The following is a 12,563-nucleotide window of genomic DNA, read 5'->3' as shown; positions in this document are numbered from 1 at the left end:
GCAGTTGCGCAACGATCATGAAATGGTGTTCAGTAGGTGCGTATAGTCCGTACGATTGGATTGCTAAGCAAGCGGATGTATGTAGCGGCCGTAAGGTACATACCGTACGTTGTAGATAGGCAAAGAATAGAAACATGATGTGAGAGCCAGGGGGTGAGCAATGAAGCAAACCAGTAGTGTAATGCAGGGTGTAAGGCTGACCACAAGGCTGAACATCCCCGGAAGTGTCGCACTAGCGCTGTCGCTGGCGTTGAGAAGTGGTGGCTGACCGTGGCTGTGCACCATCATCAGTTGGATTACACTGGCGTGCAGTGGTTGAACTGAGGGGGGGAGTGGGACTGGGGTATAACATACTACTACAGTACTAGGTACCTACCTACCTGGTAGGTACAGTACCTGCTTGACCTCATAGTACTACAATGTGAGCAGTACCGCCCTGGGTATACCCTACCTATTATACAGCAGTCTAGTATACAGTATAGTTGCGAGTACATGGATCCTGACGTAAGAGTCCTTCGGCGAACAGGTTCTGGATCCGGGCATTGCTGGACAGAGAACCGAAGAGCAGAGAATGCATCAATCGAGACCCGAATCAAACACGAAGCAAACACGGAGCCACAGGGAGAACCAGACCCGGCGTCAGGCCAGCCATTGACAAGGAAAGGTGAGCAAGCATTAAACAACCTAGCAACCAAGCTCGCTCGCGGAAGCCGGAAGAAATGGGGGAGAAGAACAGACACAGGCAATATTGACGACCAAGGTCGTAGAGACCCGAAAGTCTTTTTGTGATTCAAACAACCTGGATTCTTCTCGTCCAGCTTTTCAAGTTGTTACATCCGTAACGCCGGTGCTATGCCTTGCCTTGCCATCGGTCTTGTCTGTCTGCCTCAATGGAAACCCGGAAAACCAACAGTGCATGGCTCCATGCCCGCGCTTTCAGTTTCGTCTCTCACTGCATGGCCGTACACGACACCCAAGGCTGTAAAACTCATCCTCCTTCCCGACCGGTCAAGCCATCCTCGAGCTCAACAGTGAGCCCAAGCAGGTCTGCTTTAACCGGTCTCGGGTTCTTCTTCCTTGGCGAGTCCATGCTCTTTGAGCAGTGTCATAATCTCGTCCCCGGACCATAGATGATGGTAGATCTTGCCGTCTTTCGTCTTGCCGACGGTCGCAAACTCGACTGTTTTGGTCATATTAGCTTTCTTTCTATTCTCTCTTCATAAAAACCCTGCCATAATCTCAGGGAAATCGGACAACAAAACTCACTTTTCTCACTGCTCAACTTTGTCGAATCCATCGTCTTGCTCAACACCTTGACCGCCATGCCGCATGCCTCCTTAAGGTCACAGTCCTCTTTATAATCCTGCTTCAGCAGACTCTGGGCACTAGCGTTGTTGGCGCCAACGCTCGTAGCCTTCCAGCCCCCGTAGTTACCGGACGGATTGCTCTGGTATAATTGGAACTGACGCTGAGGATCCCAGCCGGCATAGATGAAGGAAACGCCAAAGGGCCGCAGACCACCGTGCTGCGTGTAGCCCTGCTTGAGGTCACATAGCCGCCGCACCAACTGTTCGCAGGGGATGTCTTCGTTGTATGTGAGGAGGTACCGTTGCGCCGCTTGTCGAGCGTAGTTGATCAGAATGTTCGCATCGGCCGTCATGCCTGCGACGGCACAGATCATGTTACTGTGTCGAAAGTCAGTCAAGATTGCTCTGCCTCTCGTTTTCGACACCCGTTTGTTGTGCCACCACATTGCAGGGCCCATCCAAGGAGCTTGAATATACGTACTCGTTCAAGATGTAGAGCTTCTCGGCCGATGTGTCTTGTTCCAGCAGTTTGCTCGTGACTTTTCGCTCGGCCGCCAGCACAATGCCGTCTTGTGCTAGAATTCCCAATGCCGTGCCGGCGTGCGAGATGGCTTCCAGCGCATATTCGACTTGATATAACCGACCTTCGGGGGAGAAGATGGTTGTCTAGGCCCGGGAGGACAGGTTAGCACTGCAATGCATCATCATCTTCAAGCATTCAGCTTGCGGGAACGTACTCTGGAATCGTATCTTCGAGACATTGCTGCTGTTTCTGTTTACTAGACTTCAAAGTAAATCCCTGGCGTCAAGTAGACAGGAAGGGAGAGGGGACAAGCAAACAATTTAGAAGAGACCCGGTCCTGAAGCTGGAGTGGTGGAAGTGATCGCTGTTCTGCGCTGCACTGTGCATGTCGAGATGAATCCAGGCACGGCGCTTCACGCGTCTCCCGGCCTGCTCGGCCAATCAGAATCATGCTCTTCAAGTCACTACCAAAGTACAACTTGAACGTATTTCTCCAAGGATTCGGCTCTGGCAACACAGAGAATGGCGATGAGACAACCAACAATAATGCACTTCTAGATCGCCACTATCTGGTAGACATTGCAATTCCTCACACGGCCGTGGACACAATGTTGAAGTCAACCCATCGGCTCTACGCGCCGTCGACAGCGCAGCAGCCTCCCCTACCACCGGGGTGGACCGAACACAAAGCCCCGACAGGCCATACATACTACTACAACGCAGAGACGAAGCAGTCGACCTACACGCGGCCTACTGCTGCCCCCGCAGACGAACCTTTACAAATCGACTATGGCGCAACAGAACCGGACCATGTGGTCCGCGCATCAATGCAGGCGATGGAAGCATTCCACAAAAACAATCAGCATCCAGGAGCACCGGGCCATTTCACCGGCGGAAGAAGCTACCAGGACCATTCACGCAGGCGAGGAAACCAAGGCGACCGACCGAAGTCAAAGGCACCCATCCCGAACTGTGCGCCATGGGTATTGGTCAAGACGAAACTTGGAAGAAGATTCGTGCATAACACCGAGACCAAACAGAGTCTATGGAAGTTCCCCCAGGATGTCATGATGGCCGTGATCGAGATGGACAGATTGGAATGGGAGGCCAATAAGCGGGCCGAAGAGAGCCAGCAGTCTCGCGACAGTCCAAGCCTGCCTGGGCAGGGCGAAACCACCGACTTGCGTCCCCGAGATGATGAAGCCGGAGCAAAAGCGGAGTCGACGACACCAGCAGATTCAAGCCGAGTTGGACACACCCACAACGAGAATGACTACGACAGCGACTCCTACGAGGAAGTCGAAGTAACAGACGACGAGGACGAAGAAGGTGCCGGCCAGCCCAAACGGCCTCGTCTTTCAGGAGAAACACCTCCGCCCGGCACCGCCCCCGACGGTCCCGTCGAATTGACCGAAGACGACATAGCATACCAACTCGCCATGCTGGAAGAAGATTACGCGGACGACGATGGAGCCGCGCTCGAAGCAGCCCAAGCTCGAGAACTCGAAGGCGAAGCAGAAGGAGATGATGAAGGCCTCCCACTAACAGACACCGACAATATAGCTCTCTTCCGCTCCCTACTAGACGAATCCGGGATATCACCATATTCCACATTCGAAAGACTGATTGAAGATCTTTCCATTGTCGAAGACCCACGATGGGTGTCATTGCCCAACACGACGCGGCGCAAAGAGGCCTTTGTGGCATGGTCCAAGGACCGCATTGCCGAGCTACAGGCGCGCAAGGAGGCCGAACGGCGATCTCGCGACCCTAGGGTCGAATATCTGCGGTTTTTGCAGCGGCATGCGACGCCCAAATTGTACTGGCCTGAGTTCAAGCGCAAGTTCAAGAAAGAACCCGAACTGCGCGATGTGGCTATGCAGGATAAGGAAAGAGAGAAGCTGTATCGTGAGTTCGTCGCAAAGTTGAAGCTGAGCGATACAGAGAGGAGGAAAGAATTGGTTTCTTTGCTCAAGAGCGTGGACAAGGGTTCGTTGCATAGGGATATGGATCTGCGTGATCTGCCGAATACTGTCCTAAGGGATTTGAGGTTCTATGTCCTTGATGCAGGGAGGAGGGATGACTTGGTCAAGACGTTCTTGGAGACACAGCAGTGACATTGGCACTGAGACTGGTCTAATGTTGCTTATATACTAGTGTGAACCTGGGGGGTTCCATACCATAGCAGTTGAATCCAAGAAACAAAGAGACAAACATTCATTAACATTACGAACCATTGAACGAGACTGATTGTTATTTGTGGTTTTCCCTTTGATACAGTATTTCCCACGAGGAACTTCCGGGGAGAATTATCCAGCTCTGCCAGTCGGCGAGACCTGGATTGCTCTTCAACCTCAACATCAACTACTAAATCAAACACCTTTGTCCCAGGTATCTGGGAATGTGGGACGAATGCGCCCACTCTCCAGCTACTACTAACAAACCAGCCAGTGCGCTTCGAATGTTACCGCACGCCACCAGCAACCATCGACAGTTTCAACAAGAACGTGAGCTCCCATCGCTCATTCCATCATCTGTCGTCGTAACGAATGTGAACAACCACAGCCAGCCATCCCCAGCCCGAGCCCGACTCCCTGACTGATCATTTTGCTGTCTAACAGTCCTCCGAGCCCATCATTTCCACGAAGGGGATGGATAGAACAAGGGGGCTGGGTTTTTTGGCCTGTTTGTTCTCTTCACTCATCTCGGTCGTTCTGTCCGAATATTTTTGCCTTATCGAGGAAATACTCTGTACATCAACTTTGAATCTTCACACAGTGAAACTCCTCGATCCCCTTTCAATCGACTATCCGTCCACCGTAGCATCCGAGCCCATACCGGGGATCTTTACACTGACATTGAAAAGGCAGAAGCAAGCGAAAGGGCAGGGAAAGAGTGGAACCCGATATCCAACCCCGTGTCGAGGTCTGGAGTATTAACAGGGCTCCATTCGACCGGCATTGTTGAGGATAGTATCCCTTTTTCCCTTTTCGAGCCATGTGCCTTGCGTTGCCCGCTCAATCCATTATCAAACCGGGCCACTACTGACAGTACTGCTGCCAGTATCAGCAGCTGTACTGACACTTCGGCCGCCAGGTTTAACAGCTGTATTGGCATTACTGCTGCTAGTATCAGTAGTCGCGGTGGCGGAGCTAGGACCCGTGAAATGCTGCAACATCGCCGTCAAAGCCTCTAGACTCTTTCCAGCTTCTGGATTCTTCTCCAGACACTCTTTGATGACTTTAAATTCGTTTTCGCCCGCTGTAGGGACTTGCCAGCATAGATGGACTACAGCTGGAGTGGAAGCCAAAGGTCCCAAAACCTTTTGTGCGTTCGCCATGGAAACTGGTGGGGGAGGTGGAGGCTGAGATTGCTGCTGCGGCTGATACGACTGTGGAGTGGCGTACTGTAGGCTGCCAGAAGCAGCGGAGGCCCCAGTCGGCGTCGGAAACGTTTGAGGATGTGGTGTGACGGGATGAGGATACGGATGGGCTTGCCCCGGCGGCGGTACCATGTGTGCTGGTGTGCCATTAGCGGAACCACCCGATGGAGCCCCAGACATTGGCGCCTGTTGTCCGTATGCATTGTGGTATGTTTGCTGTCCCGATTGATCAAAAGTAGCTTCGTGCGGTGTAATCGGGGTTTGTGCGACCAAAGATCCTTGTACAGACGGGCTCTGATTCGAACCGTCCGCCATCGACGCGGCCATGTTATGAGGCAACTCGCTATTCTTGATAACGATTGGGATCAAAAACATCCGCTCGCGCGCCGGGTCGGGAAAGTCGGTTTCGAGCTTCTTGACCCAAGTAGGCAGTTCCTGACCTGCCTCGAGTGGGATCAGATAGATGTCTTTGATCGCCGGATTCTGATGCTGAATGCCCACACCGAAGCGGTCTTTGGTTCTGAAGTACCGAAACAACCTGTCGAATTGTTCTTGATCGTGCGAGTTCTGCGGCTCCGGCATCCAGACAATAACGAGATCTGAGCTGCTGCTGTACTCCAGCCCACAAAGGTATTCGTCTGCTCGCGCGGGTTGGATTCGACCTCCGATGGATATCTCAGCTGGTATCAATTGGCTGTAGGTCATGCGTAAAGTATCACAGTCAGGCGTCGCGCCAGCTGCGTATCTGGCGGTCGCATGAAACCGACCGAGACTGTTGCCGTTAACGACGCCTCTCCAAACAACACCGTCCGCGGCCGATGTATCTGCCTTTGGCGAGTATGGCGGAGATTCGGCATCTTCATCCTTGAGGAGCTCGTCAATGTCGGCGTCCGCTTTTGCACCAGGTCCCACAGGCTCTCGAATGGCCACTCCTGGGGATTGCTGGGGCAATTCGCCGAATCGTTGCTGGCCTTCGCCATCCGGAGATCCCTGGACATTGGACCAGACCTTGTTAATGTCGAAATTAGAGGCCGACTGCTTACGAGCGCTGTCAGTGGCGGTCGAGGGTCTTGACTGAGATATCGACCCTCTACCAGGATCGCCTGATGTCGCTTCACTGGGTGTCTTGACAACAGGGCTCTTGGGCTCGATCTCTTGGTCGGCAACGCTTGGTTTCCGTACAGGTGCATTTGAAGTCTCCGACTCTGCCGCAACCTGTCTGGATTCGTCCACGTACTCTTCTCCCTTGTGTGTGCGTCTGATGCGGGGCCCCTCTTCCTCGACGATGGTATGTTGTTTCTCCAGCTCTTTGATGACAGCCGCATCCTTTCTCTTCTGCTCTTCACTGGCCATGTCCTTCGGATCCATCGCCGCAAGCATACGAGGAGTAAGCTCCCCCTTTAGTAGGCGCAGTCCTAATGCATGATTCTTCTTCACGTTGAAGGTTATCGATCGCAGTTGGGCTTTGTAAGCTTCGTTCGGGTCACCGTTGCCGCCGACTTGGACTTGATACAGCGCGTGTTCAAGACCCAAGCCAAGGTCGTTTGCGATATCGCTCGCATTCGAGCCCGCAGGAACGGCATATTCGCCTTGTTTTACAGCGTCTTTGATTTGTTGTTCTATGAGCTTGACCAAAGTTGATGCCGCTTGCTTTCTCGCAGCATTCGCAAGTTCCTTCACATCTGATACAACAGCAGAAACCGACTCTGATCTCGACGCATGCCTGGAGGGAGTCTCGGAATGACTGGGTTTGTGGGCAGGAGTGGCTGCTTTGGAACCATTGGCCTCCGCAGCAGGTGTCCCCCGGACCTTCTTGTTCTGTTGCAAAAGAAAGGGTCAGTCTGCTGTCTCGATGGCATCGGGTTAGAATACATACCTTTAGTTCTGGCATACTTGGAGAGTCTTCAAGCTTGCGCTTTTGTCCGGTGGCAGGTGCCTGCGGTGTCGTGTCTTCCGCTTCCGGGGAAGCATGAGAAGTCACTTCACTGGCACGGGGTCCTCCTGACTTGCGACCGCCTTTCCGTCCGCCTTTTTTCCTCGCTTTCTCTGCTTCTCTCTGTCTGGTCGCTTCTTCCCAGGGCTTTTCTCCTCTGGCAATGGCTTGCAAAAGAGGCTTGTGATTCTCCGGTTTACACTGTTCGCAAAAGTAGGTGTCGACCTCGTAATCTTCGGGAAGACCCATGCAACTGTTGTGTTGCCATGCCGAGCAGCGGTCGCAGCATATCATGGCACGAGGGACATCTTCCTCCTCCTCGTATGTCCCGCAGACACAACGGATGATTTCGCCCTGTTCTTCTGGCTCCGCAGCTTTGGCTTTGGATCCCTTCGCCCTGCCTCCCCTCTTTTTCGCAGGCGTGTCTTCGGCAACATCACGATCTTTCGTGTGTTGGCCCTTGGTTGCGCGACCAGACCGTCGCGGTTCATCTGTGGCGAAATCAGCATCACTTCTAGCATCGTAGTACATAGCACCGTCATATCCACGGCGCCATCGCGGACCACATGCTTACCAGCCATATTGGTTTGCCAAATAGGCGCGTACTACTACAGGACACGTAGAGCGTAGGTGCTTGTCACAAATCACGTTTATGGTCGCAATCTACAACAAGTGACGGAAGAAAGCGTGTTTGTTCACGAGACCAGTGATTGCGCTCCGAAGCGCGCCCCCTTCAAAGATTGAACACTGGATAGTACTAAATCCCGACGGTCCGCTGCAATAGACGGAGTGTGGCTGGATCAAAGCAAGCGCCTTCAAGGAAATGAAAATAATGAGGTGTAATAATGGCGAGCGCAGTTCAAGTCAGGATGCGGGAGAGGAGGTCGACTTCACCTTCGCTCATAGCTGGACACGCCAAGCCCAATAAAGCGGAGGTTTCTGGCCCTGACATGGCAGGTAGCGCGAGATCCGCCTCGGACGCCGAACAGCTCTACTAGTAATCATGGTAAGGTAGTTTCATGTCCAATCCGCCAGTTTAACAGTACTATGATCACTAGCGTGGCGCCGCATCGTCATTGCAAACAGGCTGTCCACGTGACTAAAACTTTCCTCGCCGGGCTACTGGTGTGCCTGCGTTTCATCGTAGCGCAGCACAGAAGCCTTGTGTTTTGGGAGTACTCGACTCGCAACTCCTTTCCGCTGTCAACCACCCTAGGTGACAGGCGTTCAGCTGAGCCTGAGGATCAGACATGGCGGACATTCGAGCCTTGCTCGCAGCCGAGCGCCAGTCACGCCGCATCAGTCATCCTCATCTGGCCTACACAAAGTCTGGGCTGATATGTACACTATGTAATCTCAACATCAAATCCGAGACGCTCTGGGACGGACACTTGAGGAGCGCGAATCACCGGAAAAACGCGCTTGCAAACCAAGATAACATGGCCAAAGGCACCAAGCGGAAAATTGACGACGTCGACGCCGACAACGAGCCGCAAGAGGAGAAGCAGGATGAAGGAGTGTCAGTGGATATGGATTCGAGAAAGAAGCCAAAGTCAAGGCCGGAGAGTATCGTGTCGACACAACAACAGCCTCGAGAAGCACAAGCACAAGCACAAGCACAAGATCAGGCAGGCCCACAGCAGCAACCGGCTACTCTGAATAGCCCAAATCAGCGGGACGAAGATGTTCCGCACGAAACAATACCCACGAACAAGCAGCCATCGGAGCAGGAGAAGGATGGAACACAAAATAATGGACAACCCACTGCCACCACCAACTCGAATCACGCCGGTCAGGCTGTGGATGAAGCAGAGTGGGCTGCGTTTGAGGCAGAGGTTGCCCCGCTGGCGGCGGCTGCACCGGCCCAACAACCGGACTACTCTTCTGCTACGATAGTCGCTGCACCGGTCACCACGGCACAGATGGATGCGCAGGCGGCGGAAGACAAGTGGAGGAATTTAGAGGCTGAGGCCGAGGCTGAGAAGGAAGATGAGGGGAGAAGACTAGAAGACGAAATCGAGGTCATGGAGGAGATGGAAGAACGTGTCCGAAGACTGCGGGAAAAGAGAGAGGCCCTGAAACATGCCGCGGTCGCCGGAAATGACACGGGACAAGGCCACCCTGAGGCGGCCAGCGACAAAGCCAGTGTAGACGTTCCTCCGCAAACTGCCAGCGCACAGGTTGAAGAAGAGGAAGACGAGGACGAAGTTGAAGACGACGATTGGTATGCGTGATATTCATTCAATGAATGGGGACGTCATTTTATCGTCCGCTTTTGGAAGGCTCGTAGCCAGCCACGGCCTCCTGCTCGCTCAACCTATTCACACGACCCAAGAGAAATAAAGCCGCCAATGCCTACAAATCAAAAGAAATCGTCGCCCATCACCTCCTCAATCTCCACAACGCCGGTAACCTCGTTCCGGTCAACGATACCGAGCAAGGTCCCGCGCCGAAGGAATTCCTTGCCTCGGCCGGTACCTTCTTCTCGCATTTGACGAATCCAATTTTTGCACTCGTCAACAGTCGTGGTGCTGAGCACGGAAATCCAATCCGTTCTCTCGATCTGTACCTTGCCAAGTTCGTCCTCGAAATCCGAAACTGGTAGTTCCGGATCCCGTAGATTTTGGGTCCGTCGAGGGCCAACGATATGATTAGGCGACGTCCGCACAAACCCACGAGGTGACCGCACAGCAGCCACAAGCACATCCAAGCACATCAGCTGCTGCCCCGGTCGAGGGGTTGCGATAGGTACTTCGGAGACAATGGTGGCCAAGTCTGACATTCGTGGTATCGTCTGGGCAGGAGAGGGCTTCAGTGCAGCGCCAATGGCACCTCCAGGGTGATTGGCTGCAAAAATGGCAGGGGTCTGAAGTCCAGCAGCAGAATGCAGTTCGTCTGCAACGGCGAGCGCTAAGCTGTCGCCCAATGCCAAAGTTATAGTTGTAGATGTAGTTGGTGCAGACACACCAAATGACGTGGTTTCGGATTCGGGAATCATGGTCGGCAACAAGACATTGCACGATCGAGACCGCGCCGGATGCGAGAAAAGGGGACATGTGCTGGGATTCAGATGCGCAGTCATCGCGATCAAGGGTATATCGGGGTTTATATGAGGGAGGAGTGACAAAAGTTCGGGCGTCTTCCCCGAGAATGTGACCATTACAATCGTGTCATTCGGTCGGATGACACCCAGATCACCATGGAGAGCCTCAATGGGATGCAAGAACTGTGCGTGGATGCCCAGTGAAACAAAGGTTGCAACGAGCTTTTTGGCGATGTGGCCCGACTTTCCCACTCCCGTGAAAACGGTCTTGCCGTGTCGAGATTCAGAATGAATGATGTGACTGATGGCCCTTAGAAGTGAGTCCTGAATATCCGGCGAATTGTTGTAGAGGTCTTCCAGATGCGATAATGCCATTCGCTCTGTTGCGAGGACATGCAATGCCTTTCTGATGGCCCGACTGTCGGGTTTGAAGTATTTGTCGCCAAAACAATCCGAGATGTCGGGCGGTGTGATCGGCAGTGACTCGATCTGTTCGGGGATCGGGCCAGGCAGTGGCATTGAAGGTGTAAGAGGTGTTGGAAAAGAACGATGGCGCGTGAAGGCCATTGTAGGCTGTTGCTGAGAAGCCATGCCCATAGCGAATATATCGGAGCGAATGCTCGGCTAAGCAGCGACGGGAAGGTGCAAACTTTGCTGAGCTGACAATGACCTCGAACAATTGATGTTTACACAAAGTTCAAATGTTCAATAATCAGTCATGGGAGGGTTGAAGTGTAAGTTTATCGATCGATCAACAGGGGTGAAGTCGCCACCACGGACCAGCTCCCAATATTAACGACATGACGCCATAGACTTGTTATAACCGGCACGAGTGTGATATTGCTTATGACTCGCGGGAAGGATCCTTGTGGTGTGAAAGTCAAGTAGAGTCCAAGTAACGAGAGGAGAAAACGAGTATGAATAATATGCCCCGATCATAGAGTCGGTGTCGGAGACGGGATAGAAAATCTGACAGGGGGGCGTAGGGCTCGGGATGGGCTAGAATTCAGAGCAGACCGGGGACTTCGTCGGCATACCGCCAATCCGGTGCATATCAGCCAAGGGGGGTCGACCACGAAGAAGCAGCGCCCAGCGGGCGGAATTGTGGGTTTGACAGGGACGCGATTCGTTTAGCTTGGCCTGTAGTTGAAATGAGGTGAGATAAGGTTGTGCATGAGGACACTGCAGGACCCTGCACAAATGAGAGAACTTGCTCCAGACCAGACCGTTGGATAAGAGACCAGTCTGCCACCCTGTGAGGCTTATCCATCAATTGTCTAAAGGTAACGATTGCCACTTCTATCTTCTTACCATGCAGAAGCTGGACGAGCCGGACGCGAGGTGTTTCGGGAGGCTCTAGACGGCAAGGCTAGCACCCTCGGCAGGCGGCTTGTTGGAAAGTGGACGCACTCGTTCTGATGAGTTGGGGCGGTGGCGGATGGTGCAATTAGATGCTAATCAGTCGAGATGTCCACGGCAGTGGAACGCCGCTGTCAATCAGGGCCCTCGCGGATTGTGGTACATGGCTAGTACCGAGAAGCACCTAGGTATCCGGTCACTTTAGGTACTGATCGGAGGACCAGATGGGCGAGGGATTGGCGGGAAGTCTCGTCGATGGCCATTCCGTCTGCCTGTCCCGCACAGGGTCGATCGTCGGGGAGAGTCGTGGAAGGGCAGTGCGTAGGGACTATCAAAGTACTAGAGTTGTAGTAGTATAGGGCGGTGGAGGCCATGAAGGAGGACACGGATGGAAGCCCTGTCCAATACAGTCGTACTGTAGTAGCCTGCGCATACGCAAGTCACATGTTCGGCTCTTCTGCCCTGCGCTTCGCAGCGGTACAACTTTCCAAGGTACCTATGAGCCATCACTTCGCCAGCCGACAGGTCTCAACGCGCTCCGACAACTACAAACAATAGAGGTTCGACCGCTACAGCTGCTACAGGCGTTGAAGAGGAGCCGCTCATCATCGAGTCCTCCTTCATACGCGAACGTACCCGCAACACACCGCCAAGTCGCTGGCACATGTTCTCCCTCGAGTTTCCGCCCCTTGCATCCACCTAGTGTGTCCGCACATCGGAGCACTTTCTGCGAACGGCGTATGCACCTCCGTCTGTCACCTCTGATGACATGGCATCATCAGATTCTACATCTCCTCTCGAGGCACTGCTGTAGTGAACAGGAGAATGTGGTCCGGAAAGCAAACTCCCATGTGAACGCGATGGCAGTCAACTGGTGGCGTGCAATGAGAGTCGTTGGGAAGCGGTCAACCCCCTGCATACTGCACGTTGATGCTAGGATGCGTTGCCCTGAGCCTTTTGACTGTACAGTTCTCTTTATGTCGTGTAACCCTGTCTGACACCCTTCCAAATCGCTG

The 12,563-nt window shown here is 53.4% G+C and overlaps 5 protein-coding genes across 5 annotated transcripts; 2 read left to right on the top strand and 3 right to left on the bottom strand.

The window, feature by feature from the left end:
- Positions 1 to 1,052: 1,052 nt before the first annotated feature.
- HMPREF1120_06137 (proteasome subunit alpha type-4) lies at positions 1,053 to 2,068 on the bottom strand (the record flags this gene model as incomplete). Its single annotated transcript, XM_009160332.1, has 4 exons — positions 1,053 to 1,180; positions 1,267 to 1,685; positions 1,789 to 1,973; positions 2,045 to 2,068. 4 exons carry the CDS (start codon positions 2,066 to 2,068, stop codon positions 1,053 to 1,055), a joined length of 756 nt encoding a protein of 251 aa, XP_009158580.1.
- Positions 2,069 to 2,334: 266 nt separating this feature from the next.
- On the top strand, positions 2,335 to 4,076 carry HMPREF1120_06136 (uncharacterized protein). Its single transcript, XM_009160331.1, has one exon. It carries the CDS (start codon positions 2,439 to 2,441, stop codon positions 3,945 to 3,947), a length of 1,509 nt encoding a protein of 502 aa, XP_009158579.1. The 5' UTR covers positions 2,335 to 2,438; the 3' UTR covers positions 3,948 to 4,076.
- Positions 4,077 to 4,858: 782 nt separating this feature from the next.
- Positions 4,859 to 7,676, bottom strand: HMPREF1120_06135 (uncharacterized protein; the record flags this gene model as incomplete). Its single annotated transcript, XM_009160330.1, has 2 exons — positions 4,859 to 7,030; positions 7,089 to 7,676. The coding sequence occupies 2 exons, from the start codon at positions 7,674 to 7,676 to the stop codon at positions 4,859 to 4,861; spliced, it is 2,760 nt and encodes a 919-aa protein (XP_009158578.1).
- A 503-nt stretch (positions 7,677 to 8,179) lies between these two features.
- HMPREF1120_06133 (uncharacterized protein) lies at positions 8,180 to 10,884 on the top strand. The gene has a single exon (XM_009160328.1). It carries the CDS (start codon positions 8,396 to 8,398, stop codon positions 9,377 to 9,379), a length of 984 nt encoding a protein of 327 aa, XP_009158576.1. The 5' UTR covers positions 8,180 to 8,395; the 3' UTR covers positions 9,380 to 10,884.
- On the bottom strand, positions 9,508 to 10,755 carry HMPREF1120_06134 (arabinose-5-phosphate isomerase; the record flags this gene model as incomplete). The annotated part of the gene is made up of 1 exon (XM_009160329.1): positions 9,508 to 10,755. The coding sequence occupies one exon, from the start codon at positions 10,753 to 10,755 to the stop codon at positions 9,508 to 9,510; it is 1,248 nt and encodes a 415-aa protein (XP_009158577.1).
- Positions 10,885 to 12,563: the final 1,679 nt, after the last annotated feature.

The sequence above is a fragment of the Exophiala dermatitidis genome (assembly GCF_000230625.1).
Source record: "Exophiala dermatitidis NIH/UT8656 unplaced genomic scaffold supercont1.5, whole genome shotgun sequence".
In the NCBI taxonomy this organism is placed as follows: Eukaryota; Fungi; Ascomycota; class Eurotiomycetes; order Chaetothyriales; family Herpotrichiellaceae; genus Exophiala; species Exophiala dermatitidis.
This window is presented reverse-complemented; position numbering and strand designations above follow the sequence as displayed.